Raw genomic sequence first — 22,936 nt, forward strand, 5'->3', positions numbered from 1 at the left:
ATTTTGATAGAATATCAAGTAATTTATGTGATAATATAAAAGGAAATGTAAAGAACATTTTGAGACACCCAAAAAGAAAAACGTAAAGAACAAAAAGAGACGGAGGGAGTAGTATGTAGTTTACAAGCGTATACATTAAGGAAAATGTTTTTCGGTTTATCCATATAAAATTCACCACTTCAATTTGCACGTAATGGACATGCATACGAAATCGACAATAGTCTGAATATCCACCAAAAAAGAGAGCAAATTCTTATACACACAGTTCAAACATAAATAAATAAATAAAAAGAATCAATCACAACAACATTTCCCATCCACCCTCACTTGTCAACTTGGATTTAACTCAAGATCTGGTGTCGTGCAAATTTAACTCAACATTTCCAATCACATCTCCATTTTTTTTTTCTTCCCCAAATCAACACAATACCAAACTATGATTTGAAACCCAGTGGTTGCCAAATGACTGACTTGTTGATGACAAGTGATGGTAGTTTTAGCTTTTTGCTGGTTCAAATATTTTAGACGCCGTGAATTGACTGTTTTAGTACAAGGGTGTAAAAAATGGGTAAAACATACTAGTTGCATGGTTGGAGTGTGGATTGTGGACTGGTTTGGAACTAGAAGAACCTAAATGTGGTTGAAGGACGAAGGTCAATCTCTTGTGTCCAAGCTGAGCGATCTTGAAGATGCAAGTGCCAGTAGGTTTGAGCTAGAGCATCTGGGTCCATCAGGCCATCTGCTGCTGCTGCTGCTGCTGCTACTGCTACTGCTGCTCCTCCTCCTCCGCTTTGTTGCTCCCCAACATTTGCTCTCTGCAATATACTTGGCACCCTGCATTATTTTCCCACTACTCTCAGTCTATCTAATCTACAGTGCCATCAATTAAATCCAACTAGTGATTTGCATAGCCTTCCTCTTAACACATACCTTCAATTTTCTAATATTTTTTTTTTCTCTTGGGATGAATCTACATGTTGATTAAACACTTTAAGTTTAGCCTTGACTCAGAAACCTATTACTAACTCATGAATGCTAGGGTCAGCTTGGGTTATTATTTTTATTAATTTTCTAATTTTTTTTCTTTCTCTTGGGATGAATCTACATGTTGATTAAACATTGTAAATTTAGCTTGACTCAGCAACTTATTACTAACTCATGAATACTAGGGTCAGCTTGGGTTGTTATTTTTATTACTCCCTCCGTTTCTAAATAGTAGTCCTGTATTCCTAATTAAGCGTTCCCTTATACTAGTCCTGGTTTTATTTTTGGGCATGCAAACATTCTCCATTTTTTTCCATTTTTCCATAAATCATGATTGATATGTCTTACATAAATTTGTTTTTTCCTACCCAACCATTCTAACATCCACTTTTGTTTGTACTTTATCAATAAACAATCACTTACTTTATCCCCTTCCCCATAAAAATAATCACAATCATTTTTTTCCTTACACACTCATCACATTTCTACCCATGCTTTCACCAAATGAGACTATTATTTAGGAATGGAGTAACTTTAGTTTGGCAATTGGAGAGAAATAAATGGATTTTCTAGAGTAAGATTTCAGGCGTTTGAGGATTACTTTTATCTTGTTCCCTAAATATAAAACGAAAGGTCGAAAGCCATTTTTTTTCCAAATAACTGAGACCGGAGTAGGAATCTAAACGAAAGATCCTATTGAAATGAATGAAGAGTTGTGACTAGGGAGGTGCACACAACTTACCTGGGTGCTCCGACCAATCCATCAATGATAACATGAGCAACATGTATTCCCTGTGACTGAAATTCTCTTGCCAGGCACTGTGATAGTCCTCTTAACGCAAACTTCCCACAACCTTTATTCAAACAAAAAAGTATTCATGGAACATTTACGACCCATTACATGTAACTAATAATATTGAACTAAAAGCTTCTAAAAAATAAATTATACTTTCATTTTTGCAGTATTGGTGATATTTTCAAATATTAGATATCATAAATAAGACGTACATAATTCAGAGAAGCCAGACATGCCATTGAGAGAAGCTGAACAGCCTGTAAAGAGTATTGTCCCTTTCCCTCTCTCCATCATACCTGGAAGAACCTAACCCAAGCCCATTAGAAGTTTCCATTAGTTATTCACTTTTAAAATCCAGATAGAGGGAGTGAGTTAGAGGGTGGAGGAAAGCTTAAATTACCTGCTTAGCACAATGAAAGGCACCAACAGATGAAACAGCGAGCGATTTCTCAAAAGAATTGACTGGAATGTCAGTGAAATTTTTTGGATGCAAAGAGAGTGGTTGGTATGCAGCATTATAGATCAACACTTCGACGAATCCGAGAGAGAGAACCCCTTCAAAAGCTTCTGTAACACTTCTGGTATCTGAGCAGTCAATTCTTATGGCAAACACTTGAGCTTTCTCTTCCCTTGCTATCTCTTCTGCAATCCTTCCTAGCCTCACTGTGTCCAAACCACAGAAATATCATACGTTTACTCAAGAATGAAAAGGGAAAAAAAATGAACAGAAAGAGTAAAAAGAGAATAAAAAATAAAAAGAAAAGGAAAGGAAATTATAAATACAATATGAGTGGAGGAAAATTGGTGGCTTGCCTAAATCCCTTGAGAGGATGGCAACTGTGTAGCCTTCATGAGCAAACTTGCGGGCGATGGATTTTCCAAGTTTTGGGCCTACCCCAACAATGGCAGCAATGCCTTTAGAGGTTGTTGAGGAGAAACTGCTTGAGTCTGACATTTTTGTTACTGCTAAGTTTTCTGAACTAAGAGCTGATAGGGAATGAAACCAGTTATGCTTAGCGGAGGGTGAGGAGAAGGAGGATATTACTAGTGGCAGAAACTGGCATTAATACTACGTTTTGAAACCAACATTTTGTTTGACTCTGTGATCAGAGATGTGATAATTTTATCCATCTATTTATGTTTTAAAACATTTAAAAAAAGTAGAAAAAACAATAGCAAGAGTTTGTTTCTAGAAATCATTAGAAATTTTATTGTAGGACAGAGGCAGTAATAGCCAATAGGTAAGGTAGACGAAACGGCAAACATGATATGTAGAAGTAGAACCTACATACAGACATAACTACAATTGATTTGTAGTCGGTGTTAACTTTGCCTCCTCTTGAGAGACTAGTAAGTAGTACAATATTTTGCTGAAGTATTAGAAATGAGAATGACGTGTATGATTAATCTCCTTTCAGTTCTTTAGTATTTTTACTTCCCTCCCTATCTCAAAGTCCAATCCCTTCCTATGCATTGGGTACTGTGTGGTAGTTTTTTTTAGTTTTTATTCTCTTAGACCCCCCAAATTCCATTCCGTTGAGAGGAAATCCATATATTTATGGTGGAAGTATCTTTTATTGATCAGCTAGATTTGATACCGCTTACCAAGCTGGCTTATTTAGGTAGTGAACTGTCATACGCGGCCCGTCTCTTTAGCTATGCTACTTGGATTCTTCATTTTATCTTTGACTCGTGTCGTATTCTTAACATTCGGACATGGTGAACACTTCATTTTGGACCAAGTTCATGATTTATTTTCCCATAAAATACAACACGTACCCATATCCGACATTGGTACCTGAGTCCGAGTAACATACTCCGTAGCTCTTTAGTATTTGAGAAAATATGGCCACTTCACCCTTTTCCAGCTTTTACTTGGTCCAGAAAAGGAAAATAGAAGAAAAACACAATGTTTCCCTGGTCTTTCTCAACATGTTGTGTACATTGTTAATGATTGGTGAGTTATTGCTACACGTCAGGATCTATACAAATCCAAGTGAGACCAAAATCTATAAATTGGATACAGTGACTTTGGTAGGAAATCATTTTCAGCACACCCACTTGTAGGAAATTCCATTTAAGCTCAAATTTGTTTAACTACCTGCTTTATGGCGGAGTTGAACTCAGGGGGTCCATTTCAAATTTTTAACAGAGGCCATTTTAGCTGTTCAGCATCTGTGACGCGGCCTAAAATATATACTACGGCATGAAGTTCTACTCCCTCCGTATTTATTTAAGAGATACACTTGGTCGGGCACGCGTAGAATTCCACCCCAGATTGATGGTTTGATTTATAAAATCTACTCCGTAATCCGTACAAAGGATGAAGTGTTCTCAACTCCTCACCCTACGTCCCTACCTTCATCCTCTAAGGCTAGTTAGAAGGGCATTGGAGGCATCTTACTTTGTGTACTTGGCTTCCTTGCCAATCCAAACAAACCCGGATTTTTTTTGTTCGGTTGGGGTTTACATCAGACATGCCAAGGTAGCGTCTAATAAATACGACATACTCTTATATAGCACTTGGCATCAGTTGGGAATTTTAAATTACTAAATACTCTCTTCGTCCCTTTTTAATTGTTTCATGGAAGAAACTTTACTTTATTAAGAATTGGGTATAAATAATTTATATAGGTTAGTAATGTGGTCTCATGATGAGAGAGAGAGAAAAAAAACAAGTGAGAAAACTTACTATTTAGGGCACGCTTGGATTGGGTGTAATGAATTATGGGGGTAATAAAAGTCAAACCACCATAATAAAAGGACAATGAAGGTGAATTGAGGTGGTTGCAAGGAGGGTGGTGTGGAGGTATTGTGATGAGAAGTTGTGATAGTGGTGGTGTTGTGAGGAGAAGGGAGGAAGAGGGGAAGTAATTACCCCCCAAATGAGGGTAATAATCACCCTAGTGGGATGGTGGGTAACTATTCCTCCTATGATGAGGGTATTTGTTCCCCCTTTCCTTAAGGGCATGCTTGAATTGAGGGTAATGTATTAAAGGGTTAATAAAAGTCAAACTAAGGTAATTGAAGGTGATGATGAGAGGATGAAGTGGTGGCAAAGGGAACAAGCTAGTGTTGGCAAGAAGAAAAAAAAAGGGAAGGAGGAACAAATACCCTCAACATGGGGGGAATAGTTACTCACCATCCCACTAGGGTGATTATTACCCTCATTTGAGGGGTAATTACTTCCCCCCCTTCCTCCCTTCTCCTCACAACACCACCACTACCACAATTTCTCATCACAATATCACCACACCACCTTCCTTGCAACCACCTCATTCATCTTCATTGTCCTTTTATTATGATGGTTTGACTTTTATTACCCCCATAATCCATTACACCAATCTAAGCGTGCCCTTAAGGTATGAAGCAATATTAAAGGGACATCTCAAAAAGGAAAATGAGGCAAACAGAAACAGACGGAGAGGGTAGGCAACTCTTACATCGAAAAAATAGACATTTTGTAGTTTTGGGCATTATATGGTCCTCATACACACCTAGGTGGGCCGTGGGTCTAGCACACAAATGAGCAAATGCTATACTCATTTTGTTTATTACTCTTTTCCTCTAGGAATGCTTTAGCTCAATTCCTTTGAAGATGAGCATTAAAGGGGTTAGGTGTACCATTAGTAGAGTATACCCCGCTGCATGATACATAGTTGCATACTACGAAAAACGTACTTCAAAGACAATAACGAAAGAAATAAAATCTCCAGCTTGGCATTACAACCCTTACAAAAGCAAACCTCACGATGTGCTTGTATTGAAGTATTTAGCTGTCCAAAAAATTACCTAGATTGGAATTTGAAAAGTTAGGTGTTCTTTTCGCCAGATAAATATGAACTTATCTGAACTTATTGGAATTGGTTAAACCTGATTGACTTGATATGATCTGATTAGACCTAATTGCAAAAGAGGAAATTTGAGATAGTCAAATTACAAGACCTGCTTGGAATTCATTGGGCCTGATTGGAACTCATTACCTGATAGAACCTGATTATAACTTATTTCAACTGATTAGAGATGAAACTGTTGGTGTGCATTGTTCTTCTGACCACAACACACTTCATCACAACAAGAGCAGCAACTCAGCAATGATGCACGAGGCTTCTAGAAGTGTATGACATCATACAGATGACATCATACAGATGACATCAGCTCTAACCACCATCCCTAGAAATCAGGGAGTTAGTTAGCATTCAGTTACATGTAATAGATCATTGTAGATGCTGAGCTGTACTTTTGCTTCACTCTAATTGGTTGAGACACCTCACCAATCAGCTTGTATTTATAGTTCTAGTTGTTGCTGTAATCATTCAAGAATTCAATTCAATAATAAGAATTCCCTCTCTTTCTCTCTATGTTCATATTCTCTTTTGTTCTTACTGATGTTTCAGTAATTAGTTCATGCAAGATCATGAACTTTAACATGGTATCAGAGCAGATGATCGATTGATCCTGCATCTTTTCTTTCTCTTTTTCAAATCTTTCACAGACAAGTCACAATAATCTGTAGTTTTGCATCATCAAAATGCCTACAGAACAGCAAGATCAAACACTAAATCCTAATTCTGCTTACTATTTGAGTAATAGTGATCTAAATGCTACAAAGTTAGTCAGTTTTGAATTCGAAGGAGAAGGTAAAAATTTCAATGATTGGAGGAGATCAATGATGATAGCATTGTCAGCTAGAAACAAGTTATGCTTTGTTGATGGCAGCCTAAATCAACCAGCAGCAAATTCTGCAAACTATAGAGTTTGGATCAGGTGCAATGACTTAGTGATTTCTTGGATGCTTGCTTCCTTGGAACCTAAAATAGCAAGGAGTGTGTTATATCTCAAAACAACAAGAGCAATATGGCTTGAGTTAGAGGACAAATTTTGCAGAGAATCAGGACCTCAACTCTTTTCTGTGCAACAACAACTCAGTGAGCTAACTCAAGGTGATGATGAATTAATTGCCAGTTTTTTCACTAAAATTAAAATGTTATGGGACCAGCTGGATGGCTTAGAACCATTGCCTGTCTGTGTATGCACTGGCTGTAGTTGCACACTCACACAGCAGTTACTCAAAACTCAACAGAATCAAAGGCTAATTCAATTTCTTATGAAGTTGAATCAGAAATATGAACTTCCTAAGAGTACTATACTTATGATGAATCCGTTACCTACTATCTCAAAAGCCTATGGATTATTACTTCAGGAGGAACAACAAAAGGAAGTGAATAATCATAGAGTTCAGATACATTCAGAATCTAGTGCATTCAGTGCTAGGAGATTTGAGAACAAACCTTACAAGAATCAGTTTAATTCTGGTTCTAATTCTCAGTATGCAGGAACTGGTTATCATATCAGAAATTCTAGTGATCATAACACTAGAAATAGCCTATTCTGTGAACACTGCAAAATGAAAAATCATACTATTGACAAGTGCTGGAAGCTTCATGGTTATCCAAAAGATTTTAAAGGAAAAGGAAAGAGAGTTGCAGCAGCAGCCAACTTGGATGTTTCTCAAGACATTCAAGAAAATTCAGAATCTGGTATAGTCCATGCTTCTTTCACTGAAGAGCAATACAGTCAATTAATGAAGTGTCTACATAGCCAACAAAATGCTAATCAAGTTGATAATTCAAGCACTCACTCACTTGGAATGGCAACCAGTTATCAACCTCAAGGTACATTCTGTCTCCTATCTAATTTCAGATTAAAGTGGATATTAGATAGTGGTGCCACTGACCACATGTGTTCAGACTTGTCTCTCTTTACATCATTTGAACCTATGCATGATGGACAACATACAATCACTATACCTAATGGAACTGAATTACAAGTAAAGAACAAGGGTTCAGTGAACTTAGGTGGAGGAATCATTCTCAGAAATGTTTTGCATGTTCCAGAGTTCCAGTTTAATCTGATATCTATCTCTAAACTGTGCTATGATGAAAATTGTTCAGTCTCATTTACAAATGGTGAATGTTACATTCAGGACCTTTCCAAGAACAAGCGTATTCTGCTTGGTAAGTTGGAGAAGGGTCTGTACAGCTTGAGTGAAGATCTGTTGACATCAGAGAATAATACAGCTTCAAAACCTTTTGCATTGTCTACTACCAAGTCTACTGCAGTACAAGAGGCCAAACTCTGGCACCTTAGACTAGGGCATATGTCTTTTGGTAAAATAAAGGGACTAACAGGGGTTGATGTACATGGTTGCTTAGCTGAAACTTTTTGTCAAATATGTCCTATGGCCAAACAGACCAGATTACCTTTTCCAAGTAGTTTCATCAAGACTAATAAGCCTTTTGAATTGTTGCATATTGATGTATGGGGGCCCTATTCTGTTCTTGATTCATCTAAGTGTAATCAGTTTCTCACTATTGTTGATGACTATACTAGGATGACTTGGACACACCTCATGAGAAATAAAACAGATTCAGTTCAAATCATGTCTCAGTTTTTGTCATATGTTGAGAATCATTTTGGAACTTCTGTCAAATATGTAAGATCAGACAATGCACCTGATCTAACTGAGGGTGGCATGAAAGATATATTTCTCAGAAAAGGCATTTTGGGACAAACAAGTTGCAGTCACACACCTCAGCAAAATGGTGTTGTTGAAAGAAAACATAAGCACCTACTTGAGACAGCTAGAGCATTGTCTTTTCAGTCCAAGCTACCTGACAAATACTGGAGTAGTTGTGTTCTTGCAGCAACATATTTAATCAACAGAATGCCACTGAAAAGCATCAATTTCTCCACTCCCTATGAACAGTTGTTCAAAACCAAACCTAATCTGTCCCACTTGAAGGTATTTGGATGCTTGTGTTACATTACAACTTCTAAAGTTCAGAGATCAAAATTTGATCCAAGAGCTGATCCTTGTGTTTTTATTGGTTATCCTTCCACTCAAAAGGCCTATAAAGTTCTCAATCTCACAACTAACAAGATTCTCACTTCTAGAGATGTTACATTCTATGAACATCATTTTCCCTTTCATTATTCTTCCACTCCTAAATCAGCCTATGATAATCAATTCTTCCTTCCTGTTGTCACATCCTTTTCAGAACACATTAATCCCAATTCAGATACACCTCTATCTGATATTTCTAACCCACACTCACATACTCCTTCTTCAACTCCCATCACTTCTCCAGTACCTATATCACCTCATTCATCTTCTCCCACAGTATCTATTACTTCTTCTACATCTCTTCCTAATCAGTCTGCACCTACTGATCAGCCTAGCCTCACAGAAGATCAACAAGAACTTCTAAACCTCCAGCTCATTTACAGGATTTTGTTTGTTCTAAACCTGTCAAACACTGATGCAATCTTATTGCTTATGACAGTCTTTCTGATCAGCAAAAGGTTCTAATTGCTGCTTCTTTGCACCATATTGAGCCAACATCTTACAGAGAAGCTGCTTCAGATACTAACTGGTTGGAAGCAATGGAAAAAGAAATCACTGCTTTAAACAATAATCATACTTGGGATTTTGTTCTTCTTCCAAAGGGAAAGAAGGCCATTGGATGCAAGTGGGTGTACAGAATAAAAAAGCATGCAGATGGCACTATAGAAAGATACAAGGCCAGATTGGTTGCTAAGGGTTTCACTCAAAAATATGGTATTGATTACCATGAAACATTCTCTCCAGTTGTGAAGATGTCCACTGTAAGATGCCTGATTTCACTTGCAGCCAGCAGAAACTGGAAATTGTTCCAGTTAGATATCAATAATGCATTTCTCCATGGCAAATTGGATGAAGAGGTTTACATGAAGGTTCCTGAAGGACTCACTGCCCCTCCTGGTCATGTATGTAAACTTTCCAAGTCACTCTATGGCTTGAAACAAGCCTCCAGACAATGGTTTGCTCGTCTCCTTGATGAACTCAAGTCTCAAGGTTACAGACAATCAAAAAATGATTACTCTCTTTTTATCAAACATCAATCATCACACATTACAATTGTTGCTGTGTATGTAGATGATATCATCATCACAGGGTCTGATGAGACAGAAATCTCTTCTCTCAAATCTCGCCTTCACAACACCTTCAGCATTAAGGATCTAGGACTTCTAAACTACTTCCTTGGAATTGAAGTTACACATACTCCAGATGGTTATATTCTCACTCAAAGAAAGTACACTAAAGAGTTGCTATCTGAGTGTGAACTTGACATTTCTAAACCTGCTGTCACCCCTTTTCCCCTGCATCTCAAACTCTCTACAGAAGGTGAACCTTATCCCAATGCTGATCTATACAGATGTTATGTTGGGAAGCTCAATTTCCTAACTCATACTAGGCCAGACCTTGCATTTGCTGTACAGTCTCTAAGTCAGTTTATGCATTCTCCTACACTTTCTCACATTGATGCCCTTACTCATACTCTAAGATATGTTAACCATACAGCAGGCCAGGGCATTCTACTCAAAGCTGAAAATCATCTCACTCTTCAAGCCTTTTCTGACTCTGATTGGGCAGCTTGTTCTTCTACCAGAAGATCAGTCACAGGTTACATACTTCTTCTAGGTAATTCTCCTATCAGCTGGAAATCTAAGAAGCAATCTACTGTGTCTAAAAGTTCTTCTGAAGCAGAATACAGAGCCATGTCACAGGCTGCTAGTGAGGTTTCTTGGATAGTTAGACTTTTGGAGGAATTAGGCATCCATAATCTACAACCTGTTCAGCTTCATTGTGACAACCAATCTGCCCTTCATATAGCTAAAAATCCCATTTTTCATGAAAGGACAAAACACATTGAAGTGGATTGTCACTTCACTAGAGATAAGGTTCTTGAAGATCTCTTACAATTAAGCTATCTTCCTACTACACACCAACTTGCTGACATTTTCACCAAGATACTTCCTGGCTGTCAACACAGAACATTATCATCCAAACTTGGCATGGTCAATCCCTTACCCATACCAAGTTTGAAGGGGGGTGTTGGTGTGCATTGTTCTTCTGACCACAGCACACTTCATCACAACAAGAGCAGCAACTCAGCAATGATGCACGAGGCTTCTAGAAGTGTATGACATCATACAGATGACATCATACAGATGACATCAGCTCTAACCACCATCCCTAGAAATCAGGGAGTTAGTTAGCATTCAGTTACATGTAATAGATCATTGTAGATGCTGAGCTGTACTTTTGCTTCACTCTAATTGGTTGAGACACCTCACCAATCAGCTTGTATTTATAGTTCTAGTTGTTGCTGTAATCATTCAAGAATTCAATTCAATAATAAGAATTCCCTCTCTTTCTCTCTATGTTCATATTCTCTTTTGTTCTTACTGATGTTTCAGTAATTAGTTCATGCAAGATCATGAACTTTAACAGAAACTTATTTTCTTTTAAGATGAAAATAACTCACCTTTATTCATTTCAATTACAGAGTAGTTATATGTCAATTTTCAAACAATTCTTAACCGATCTTAGTGGTGGATTGGTACATAATATCGAGTTCACATCAGAGTTAAAAGATGGGCTGCTAAAAAACCATGGTTTTCCCAGCGATCTAATATGATTGATGCAGTTAGACGTGTTAAACGGGTCGCTCGGGTCGGGTTGTAAAAAATTATTTTCGGGTTTGGGTTAAATCGGGTCCGTCACTTTCGGGTTCAGGTTTATAAATGCTTGTTCAAGACTCAAAACTTTCGGGTTCTAGTCGACCCAACGGGTTGAGAGATTTTAAAACACATATATTTTCATTATTAGGTAATAAATATTGAAAATACCGGCACAAATTAACAAATTTTCCTAAACAAGTTTATATTTAGTCAAATTTCACCATAGGATGTTGTATAATCTATTCTAATATTTAATAACAGGGAGATTTGCAAGAAATGTGGAGCGCCACGTGTCCCCTTTTGTTTTCCTTTTTCCCTTTCTCTTTCTCTGTTTCTCATTCTCTTCTTCCTCATCTCCCAAACGACACCTTTCGGATTGTAATTTCCTTTCTTTTAACCTTCATTAGCAGATAGGAAATTCAACTGTAAATTCAATTAAAATTCTCCTTCTTCTTTTGATTCACTTCAAACAAACAAATTCATTTATTTTTCTCTAATTCTCCTCCCCTTTTCAAATCTGTTTCATCATCAGAGGTCTATAAGTTTCATCATCAGAGGTTAGATTTTTTATTATAATTATTATTATTTAAGATGAATTTTCAATCTCAACTTAATCTTTTTAGTCATTGATATCGATGGTTTATTGTTCAATTGTGGTATTTGAATTATACTTCACTACGGTAACGACCCAAGGAAATCAAATAAGGTTCTTATTTGGTGTTTTATTTTTCGATAATTAGTTTGATGACGATTTTTGCGACTTCTATACCCAGTATCGGACAAATTGAGCAAAAGATAATAACAATCCCAATTTGCATATTTTTACGGTTACTAGAGTTGTAACTTTTCAATAATTTTTAATTCATAATGCGGCATTTGTTTTGACAAAATGAAAAAATTTCTTTTGATTCACTTGTATTAACGTAACCAATAGAGGAAAGCTTTTAAAGTCGATTATATCATACCCGTAGCAAGAAAATTCACCATGTACTCATTGAATGAGATGGTTAATGTATTGGTATCAGCGTCTTAGATAGAAATTGAAGTTCTAGATTTTGTAAAATTATCCGTTGTTGAGATGTTCATTGATGATTTCAATGGTATTAGTGTATAATGATAGTAACTGACTCATTTGAGTGTATCCAATCCAACAATATTTGAGTTCTTTCGAGCTCAATGGGTTGCTTCGCAATTATTGTTACCGACTCAACAATTTTACTGCTAAATACTAAACCTCATCTTGCATTTAGTTTCCAACCAACTTATGAAATGACCCTAACTCATTTTCGTGCATAGAGGTCGACATTGCATGTGAGCCGTAAAAGTTTCAAACCATCTTTTAATTACTACTCCGTATTAGAGAAATCTCATATTTTCACCTAAGTTTCAGAGAAAAAATTCATAGAAACGGTCCAAAACTATGTATTATATATTGTGAAATATACAGGTACATGTTGCTTAATTTTATTGTTTCAAGCCTCTCTCCATCCCACTACTAAGCTCTTCTAGATTATAAGCTTTCATAATGTGTCACCACTACACAAGTGTTTCAAAGGATAACTTTAGATTGCAAAAGATATTAAACCTGTAATTGACTATCAATATGGTTAGGAGTATATGACTTTACCATAGGCAATTAGCTTAATACATAAATTTTAATTCAAAAATTCCTACAAATATTAGTTTAAACAAAAATAAAGCCGTGCATCGCACGGGACAATAACTAGTTCAAATTAAAATCATATTATACCCAACAATAGTAAAAAGCAACGTGTTTCCTATGCTTAATGTTCTCATAATCTCAGTTATTACTATAAATACAATGATTTCCAATCGGTCGGATAAAAAATGGATTCAGTCGGATTTTGACCCATTACTTTTCGGATTGCTCGAGTTCGGATAAAATCGGGTTACGGGTAACAAAATCTTATTTAAAACCCATTATTTTCTGGTCGAATACAGGTCGATTTTTAAGTGGGGTCAATTTTTAACAGGTCTAGATGCACTTGATAGGGAACCAAAAAAAAATATCAATTTGATTAAAAGCAAAGCACATACGGGGTACTCCGTAGGAAGACAAGGGCCATGGATATGAATTCGCTGACCAATGAGAACTACTTTTGAGTCTTTTTGTCAAGAAAAGCGGATTGGTTCCCTTCCCTTATTTCTGGTCCCATACTCCAATCATTGGTCACTGGTTAATTGATAAGTGTACTGTACTACTCCCTCCGTCCCTTAATAATCGCATCGTTTTGACTGTACATGCTTGCCAATGCACAAGTTTGACCACCAATATCTTTAACTACATATTATAAAAACTTATAAAATATTAATATTTTAAAAATATGTATTGAGATGAAGCCAACAATATAATCCGTATTACATACTAACATTTGTTTTCATATACTATAAATAAAATAGGGTCAAAGTGAATTATATGAATAGTGCAAAAATTCAAAACGGTGCGAGTATTAAGGGACAGAGGAAGTAATTGATAATGTGTCATTTACCAAATTGCCAACTCAGGATCACATCTGTATTTAGTACGGAGTATTTTATGGGACCTTCATATTCAAAGTGCCAAGTTTCTAATTGGAAATGTTGAGAAGAAATTTTCCCAATTAGGTGTCCATGCTCCGGCCAAAGGATGAACCTAGACTACCGGTGACAATAAAAATGTACCAAGTATTCTTTTTTCACAATCATACTCTTCATGGAAGGAGAAAATGCTATTGGAGTATAAGTTTTTCCATTATGGTTTTAGGGCTTATTTGGCCGAATTAGTCATTATTGATTTACAACAGCAAACGGGAAATTTTCTTCAATTGATTAGTGATAAACACTTGGGCTTTCTATTTGGATAACGTGGTTGAAAACATAATAAAAGAGGTATAGAGAAAATTCAAAAAGACACCCCAAAATGGCATGTGGGGCAATCAATAAAGGATAGACCGAGTAGTTGTTGGCCATCGCCAAACAACTAAGGTTGAGTTTGGATAATTATTTTTATTTATTTTAAAAGTAGACTTTTATAGAGGGGAATTGCTTATGTAGATATTTTGGAAGTTTAAGGACCCAGTAAAGAACACCTTGAGAAGTTTCCCCATCAAGTTAGAACCCCATGACTTTACTTGGCCAATAGGAAGGCCAAATTTTGAGAAAGCGTCCATTTTCCTCCTTTGTTCTAAAGTTTTAATACGCAGTACAATGTAAGAGTAATACAAAGTAATATGGAGGTAAAAAAAGGTCAAAGAAAGTGGGAGATCATCTTCCTTGTTTGGATATAACCTAGGGAAGGAGAGGGAGGGCAATGGATGGATCCATTTTCCTTCCACTTTCATAAACTATTGTTTGGATATGACCCAGGGAAGGAGAGGGAGGGTAATGGATGGATCCATTTTCCTTCCACTTTCATAAACCAAATCTTTCCAACGTTGAAAGGAAAATGCAAGCTCTTATCTTCTTTTCCTTCACCTCTCTTTCTTTTCTATGTTGAAGTATTCCCTTAGCGAGCTTATCTACATCGATATAGTACATTTGCTACAATAGCAAATATAGGGGGTATTTTAGACATTTTACATTTGTTGATTGGGATACGCACTAAACACTTGGTGACTGGGACTAGATAACTGAGCAGTGTTTGGTAACTAGGATGATGGTATACATATACTCCGTACTATATTATTTTGAATACGTATATCGTATTTCAATTTATTCACTTCACTGAAAGAGGAAGAGAGGGAAAATTGCTCTCAATATAGAAGAACGAACACCTTGAAGAAAAGTGGAGTGAAAAATCATCCGTGAAGAAGTTCGAAGACAACTATAAAGCTAAATTCAGATTTTCTCCAAAATTTTATAAAACTATAATTCTTGGGTCCATGAATTACAGTTGGCTTCAAAATTGATGAAAATTATGATGCAATTATTGACGAAAATCCAAAAAATCTTATCACATATGGTTAAATTTGAATATGTTAGCATAATTTTGCTTTTGGTGGGATTGATCGAAATTTGTTTTTCCAATAAAATCGAAAATGAACAGGGGAGATCATAAATGTAGCTGAAAGAACACCCCAAAACTTGAATTGCACAGTTTAATTTTGAATTTGGATAATTATTTAATTTTCTTTGCTTGCACAGTTTGATTGAAATTTAGATTTTGCATGTTGAATTTGTATGTTAATTTGGACAAATGAATTGAAAAACGTAGACGATCAATGGGCAAAAGAAAATCAAACATACAAGCACCGAAGTTGAATAAGCTTATATGATAGGAGATAGAGGAGGAGGATTGGAACGATGAAACATACAATCCTAGTATTTCTGAGAAGAATAATGAAGACATCAACATGGATGAGATCAGCATTGAGGAAGCAAACTATATGAAACAGATAAGTTGTGTTTTTTTGAAGTTTGAATACAAATTGCGGGAAGAGGAAGGAATTGCAAATGCAGAAAGCTAGAGGGAGAGGGAGAGGGAGAGGGAAAGGGAGAGGAAGAGGAGAAAAGGGCAAGGGTCGAGGAGAACCTGGTATTGGATGATGTGAGCTCCGATACAGAAGATGACAACCTAGACAAAGTGGCGGAGTGGGTTTGTGATTATGTGGTTTGTTAATTTTTTCTTACTTAATTTGGATACTACTATAATTTTGTCTTGCTTATTAGGTTGAATTTATATGTTTGTTTATTTGTTTATCGATCATAGAGTTGATTTATAGTTGATTTCTGTTGAATCTAGATTTTTGACAACAGTTGATTAAGTCAACTCTTGCAATATATGCATGTATATTATGTCGGTTTATCATAGGGTTGAGTATAGTTGACTCCTGTTGAATCTAGAATATTAGTTTATGCTCTTGACTCTGTTGAATTTGAGGTGTTTTGAAAGATTGGTTATTGTTGTCGTTTGAAAACCTAAACCTAAACATATGTTTGTAATAGGTTAATTTTGGATGAAACCTAGAGAAGATGCTTGCTTTTGAGTGTTTTGACACTAGTTGACTAATGTTGACTTTGTTGAAAAATTATTCAAGAGTTGGAAGAGGAAGAATTTGAGGGTTTTTACTTGATTTTTGTAGTATAAAAAAATGGATTAATAGAAGAGGAAGAAAAATCTACAACACTGAAGGGGAAGAGAAAGCATACAAGTGGAAAAGTTTCAACACCTCCAGAAGATGACAAAAAGACCGTGCCATCAGTAAAGATAATAGAAGAGATATTGAAGGTAATATATTTTTCTTCTTCTTTACTGTGAAAGTATCTCATAGAATTATGGCTTTAATATAATATAAGAGTGTGACTTAACTTTGTTATATTCTTAAAGAATCATCAGTTAAGTGTGGGTGGTCAGTTAAGCCGACGAGATGGTCCTGCAGACCCTGCGTAAGCATTTCACCAAATCCGTAAACCTAAATTGTCGAGTAGAGACTTTTGCTACCATTGTCTTTGACTTTTGTCCAACTAAGAAGCAGTGGATGAAAAAAATGGATTTGCGTCATTAAGCTGGTTGGTGAACAGAATCCAACCGAGAGAACTTTGCTATTGGTTGCTGACTAAGGTAGATCCACTACGGAAAGAACTGGTGGTTGATTGCATCTTTGTCTTAAGAAAGATGATCCTAACATTTTATTGCATCTTTGCAGAACAAATAAGAAAGATGATCCTAGCTTTTTCTTACCATCAACCACCAGTTCTTTGCGTAATGGATCTACCTCATTCAGCAAATAATAGCAAAGTTCTCTCGGTTGCGTTCTGTTCACCAACCAACTTAATGCCGCAAATCTCATTTCTTTCATCCACCGCTTCTTGGTTGGACAGAAGTCAGAGACAATGGCATCAAAAGCCTCCACTCGACAATATAGATTTGCCGACTTGGTGAAATGCTTAGGCAGGGTCTGCATGACCGTCTCGTCAGCTATAACCTGACAACCTAAACTTAACTTATTATTTTTAAGAATATAACAAAGTTAAGTCACACTCCAATATGATATTAATGCCATAATTCTATGAGATACTTTCACTGTAAAGAAGAAGAAAAATATATTACCTTTAATATCTCTTATGTTATCTTTACTGATGACAGGGTCTTTTTGTCATCTTCTCAAAGTGTTGAAACCTTTCCACTTTTATGCTTACTCTTCCTCTTCATTATTGTAGATTCTTCTTTCTCTTCTATTAATCCATTTTTTTTATACTTCAAAAATTAAGTATAAACCCTATGATTCTTCCTCTTCCAACTCTTGACTAATTTTTCAACAAAGTCAACATTAGTCAACTAGTGTCAAAACACTCTCAAAAGTAGGCATCTTCTCTAGGTTTTATCCCAAATTAGCCTATTAAAAACAATATTTTTTATAAGACAATTTTTAGCTAATATTTAATTTATAAGATAGTTTTTGTCATTTGTTTTATTTTATTTTAAAAAGAATGATTTATTAGAAGAATTGCATTTTGTCTAGCGGCATGCATACGCAACTACGCACTACTCCGCATTAAGTGATGCATATCTCTTTGTATAGAAATAAAGTCCATTTATAGAATTTTTTGACAACTAGATGAATTACTCTTTCTATATTGTCCAATAAATTGTATCTGACAACTTGCGCATGTGCTACGGACCAGCAATCTTTTCTATGCGCCATTATTTTTCCGTGTTTATATTCCCTTTCAAACAACTTGATCTTGGTGGCCCTTCATTTCAAGTCACTTGCTAGTTACGAAGTATTACAGTTAATAATTAATACTCCCTCCGTCCCTTAATACTCGCATCGTTTTGACTGGACACGTATGCCGATGCACAACTTTGACCACCAATATTTTTAAATACATATTATAAAAACTTATAAAATTTTAATATTTTGAAAATATATATTAAGATGAAGCCAACAATATATTATATACTAACATTAGTTTTCATATACTATAAATAAAATAGGGTCAAAGTGAATTATGTGAATAGTGGAAAAAGTCAAAACGGTGCGAATATTAAGGGACAGAGGGAGTACTACGTATGGAGTATGGAGTATTGAGAAGCTTCTTGATACATCACTATTACCTGTAGTTTGTCTAATCTAAAAGATATATATTTTCCCATAATTTCTTATTTGAAACCCTATCATATCATTGATGCTTTGAGAAAAATAAAGGGTATCTCTGGCCCAATGAATACCCAAATAGAGCCGTTGCGTTCAAATTTGGGGGTTTCTGTAACTCAGCGTCAAAACTCTGGATTGGGCGGTGCAGTGCAAGGAAGTGTGGAAGTGCAAAGTAGAATTGGAGCTTTGGCTCACCATCTTGAGGAGACTGTGAATCCGAGTCGTCCCATCTATTCCCCTGTTATTGCCTTGTTCGAAGCAATGTTGATGGACCACCAGCCCAAAGGAGGTTAGAGATGCAAGCTCATGCTGCTCCTTGGTCCAGTCTCTTCCAGCGCTCACCATTGATAGGTAAAGGGGTTTCTCTTCAATTTGTAGCACCTGTTGTTAAAGATGGGAAGAAAGTTGCTCACTTGCAAAAATCCGAGGTTGATGCCATGACTAGAAAATGGATTAGTTCTCTTGTGCTTTATGTGGTGGGTGATACACCAACTATTGCTTCTATCAAACGATATATTACTGCTAATTGGACATATGTTGGGACCCCTAATGTTTTCTTACATGATGATGGTTACTTCATCATTCAGTTTGACTCTGTTGATGATAGGAACACAATTATGAGTGGGGGTCCTTACACTTTCTTTAATAAGCCTATGATTATTAAACCTTGGTCATCTGAGTTTAATTTCTATGAAGAAGTTCTGAGGGTCATTCCTCTGTGGGTCAGATTGCCTAATTTGCCATTGAATTGCTGGAGTAGTGATTCATTAAGAGAATAGCTAGCTTGCTAGGTGTTCCAATTTGTGCTGATGACTGTACCTCTAGGCAACAGAGAGTCTCATTTGCTAGAATCTTGGTGGAAATGGATGTGACTGCTGTTCTTCCTGATCACATATGGATTGAAGATATTAATGGCACAACATTTAAACAGCAGGTGCAGTATGACTGGAAGCCTACCTGCTGTGCTAAGTGCCAAATGCCTGGCCACAACTGTGCCATTGTAACCAAGACTCATGCCCAGAATGTTAATAAGGTTCCACAGGTGAAGAAAGTTTGGGTCCCTAAGAAAACTCAGGTGGTGGTTCCTCCAACTACTGTCACTCCTTCTGCTACACCTTTGAACCAAATTGTGCATTTGAATCAGTCTGGAGCTGATGCAGGATGGAGAGTTGCAACTAAGGGTGCTAGAAGTAGAGGAGTTCCCACTAGTAACACATTCTGCCCCTTAGTTGAAGATGATTCTGATGGGGAATCAGTGGAGGATGATGTGGAGTTGCAAGAAGGAGAGGGGGATATTATTCTTCCTAATGATCTCTCATGATGAATATGTGTACTTGGAATGTTAGGGGGTTAAATGATCCCTCTAAGGTGACTGAGGTTAAAAGGTTGATTAATACTCACAATATTAAAGTAATTGCTCTTTTTGAAACTAGGGTTAAAAATAGTAAAGTTAATTCTATTACTAGTAAGTTTGGTAGATTCTGGACATGGGATCACAATTACATTCACTATGATAGGGGAAGAATATGGTTGGGTTGGCAGTCAAACTTAGTGACAGTCAGAATGGTGAGGTCTCACACTCAATTCATGCATTGTGAGATTATTGACCAGAAAGGGGATTTTTGCTTCTTTTTCACTGCAGTTTATGGTTTACACACTATAGATGATATGAGGAGTCTTTGGAGTAGTCTGGGGGGCTATCAATGGCTTAGTTGGTAAGCTTCCCTGGCTGCTTGCTGGTGATTTTAATGCAATTATGAGTACTCAAGATAGAATTAATGGTGCCCCAGTTACTTGGGCTGAAATCAAGGACTTTGTTGAGTTTGTGGATACTAATCAAGTATATGAACTTCAGAGTAGAGGGCATTTCTATTCATGGCATAAAGGTGAAGATGTTAACAAGACTGCAAGCAGGATTGACAGGTGCTTGGGGAATGGAGATTGGATGAGTGTTAATGGTGGAATTTACTCTGAATACCTTAATTCCTCTCTCTCTGATCACTGTCCAATCTTAATCAAGTGTGTTCCAGAGGCATAGGGGGGTGGTAGACCTTTTCGATTTCTTAATTACTTAGCAGATCATGCTGACTTCATCTCTTTGGTTGAACATTGTTGGAATACCACTGTTACAGGAACAACCATGTACTCAGTCTGGGAAAGGTTGAAGATGATTAAAGGCAAGTTGAAAACTCTTCATCAACAGGAATTTCAGGGGAATAAATGCAGAATTGATCAAGCTAGGCAACAACTGGATGCCACTCAAACTCAACTGCAGCAAGATCATTCTAATACATCCTTGTTGAGACAGGAACAAGAGTGTGTTGTTCAGCTTAGAAAGTGGTTGAGGATTGAAGAACTTGTATTGAAACAGAAATCCAGGCTGCACTGGTTAAAGGTAGGGGATTCAAATAATGGCTTCTTCTTTGCTGCAGTAAAAGAGAGGCACAGAACTAACAGGATCTCAGAGCTGGTAGATGATAACAACAACAGGTTGGTAAAACCTGATGAGATACAGGCTGAAGTGTTAAAATTTTATGGGCAACTTTTGGGTACTAGAGCTCATTCTTTGCCAATGATTGATGTGCCCACAATGAGATCTGGTGCCACTCTCAGTAACTCTGAAAGAGCTCTCTTATGTCAACCTGTAACAGAAACTGAAATTGATCTTGCTCTAAAAGGGATTGATGATACTAAAGCTCCAGGAATTGATGGTTTCAATGCTGTTTTCTTCAAGAAAACATGGAATGTGATTAAATCTGATGTGTATGCTGCTATATTTGATTTCTTTAATCACAAGAAATTGTTGAAACAGGTCAACTGCACCACTGTCACTCTGGTTCCCAAAGTTCCCAACCCCACTAGAGTCAAAGACTTTAGACCAATAGCATATTGCACCACTATTTACAAGATTATCTCAAAAATCTTGACTGCTAGGCTCCAGAAAGTGGTGGGTTCAGTTGTTAATGAATGCCAAGCAGGGTTTATACCAGGGAGACACATCTTTGATAATATCCTTTTATCCACTGAGTTAGTTAAGGGATACACTAGGAGGAATATGTCTCCTAGGTGCATGATCAAGGTTGATATGAAGAAGGCTTATGACTCAGTGGAGTGGAGTTTTCTCTTGGATGTAATGAGAGAGTAGGGATTTCCCGAGGTTTTTCTTGACTGGATTCTGTGCTGTATCTCATCTGTTTCTTATAGTATACTTATTAATGGCTCCCCTTGCCCTCCATTTCCTGCTAAGAAAGGATTAAGGCAAGGAGACCCACTTTCTCCATTTCTTTTTGCTATAGGCATGGAATACTTATCCAGGAGTTTGGGGCAACTCAAAGAGGACCCAGATTTCAATTTTCACCCCAGATGTGAGAGATTAAACATCACTCACATGATGTTTGCTGATGACTTGCTCATGTTTGCCAAAGCTGACCCTATTTCAACTGCTATGATCTTCCAGAAATTCTTGCTCTTCTCTAAAGCATCAGGGCTGGAGGCCAACCTGGACAAGAGCAATGCTTATATATGTGGTGTGAGTGTGGAAATCCAGAATCAGATAATGCTTACCCTGAATATCCCTCATGGTGAGTTTCCTTTTAGATAATTGGGTGTTCCCTTATCTACTAAGAAGCTTTCTTACATTCAGTGCAAACCTCTGATTGATAAAGTGCTAGCTAGAGCAAAGAGTTGGACAGTTAGATACTTATCTTATGCTGGAAGATTGCAACTTGTTCGAACTATTCTACTTAGTCTGCAGTCCTTTTGGTGTCAAATTTTTGTTCTCCCTAAGAAAGCTATCAAAGAAATTCAAAGCTATTGCAGAATCTTCTTATGGACAGGTGGTACTGAGGTGTCTAAAAAAGCTCTGGTATCTTGGTCCAATATGTGTCTTCCTAGAACTGCTGGAGGGTGAAACGGTCAAGAATATGGAGCTTTGGAACAAAGCAGCAATCTGTAAACTTCGGTGGGCCATCACACACAAGAAAGACAAACTGTGGAGTAGATGGGTTGATGGTTATTATATGAAAGGCAGGCCCCTAACTAGCTTTCAATGCCCTTCCACTATGTCTTGGGCATTGAAGAAGATCTTTGGTTGTATGGAACTGGTGGAAAGAGTTGGTGGGTGGAGTGCTGTCATGAAGAAAGGTTGCTTCTCTATTAAATTGATGTACTCCAAACTCTGTGGTAATTATCCTAAGATGCCCTGGAGAAGAGTTCTATGTAACAACTCTTCTACACCCAAGAGCCTCTTTATTTTGTGGGTTGCTATTTGGAGGAGATTGCCCACACTTGATAGATTATTACACTGGGGGATTGTTCAATCTGATGCTTGTTCTTTGTGTACCAGTTACCCTGAGTCCATAGATCACCTATTTTTTGCTTGTCCCTTTTCTTGTCAAGTATGGCAGAAAGTTCTTAACTTGCTGTGTTTCCATAGAAGACCTGATCTGTTTCATGAGGAGCTGCAGTTGGTTATGAAAAGCAGTAAAAGGAG

At 37.0% G+C, this 22,936-nt stretch overlaps 1 protein-coding gene across 1 annotated transcript; it reads right to left on the reverse strand.

Annotated features, from left to right (window-relative positions):
• Positions 1-204: 204 nt before the first annotated feature.
• Positions 205-3,296, reverse strand: LOC110794054 (uncharacterized). Its single transcript, XM_021998993.2, has 5 exons — positions 2,594-3,296; positions 2,181-2,443; positions 1,993-2,086; positions 1,727-1,838; positions 205-834 (listed from the first exon to the last, which is right to left on the reverse strand). The coding sequence occupies exons 1-5, from the start codon at positions 2,733-2,735 to the stop codon at positions 621-623; spliced, it is 825 nt and encodes a 274-aa protein (XP_021854685.1). The 5' UTR covers positions 2,736-3,296; the 3' UTR covers positions 205-620.
• Between the last annotated feature and the right edge of the window lie 19,640 nt (positions 3,297-22,936).

This window comes from Spinacia oleracea, chromosome 3 (genome assembly GCF_020520425.1).
Source record: "Spinacia oleracea cultivar Varoflay chromosome 3, BTI_SOV_V1, whole genome shotgun sequence".
Lineage (NCBI taxonomy): Eukaryota > Viridiplantae > Streptophyta > Magnoliopsida > Caryophyllales > Amaranthaceae > Spinacia > Spinacia oleracea.

Excerpts from the sequence above, each read along its gene's own strand:
- LOC110794054 (XM_021998993.2), bottom strand. The coding sequence starts at position 2,735 with ATGTCAGACTCAAGCAGTTTCTCCTCAACAACCTCTAAAGGCATTGCT. Across the intron at positions 1,839-1,992 it reads GTCTGGCTTCTCTGAATTAT|GTTGTGGGAAGTTTGCGTTA; the intron begins GTACGTCTTATT and ends GTTTGAATAAAG. Across the intron at positions 835-1,726 it reads GGATTGGTCGGAGCACCCAG|GGTGCCAAGTATATTGCAGA; the intron begins GTAAGTTGTGTG and ends AAAATAATGCAG.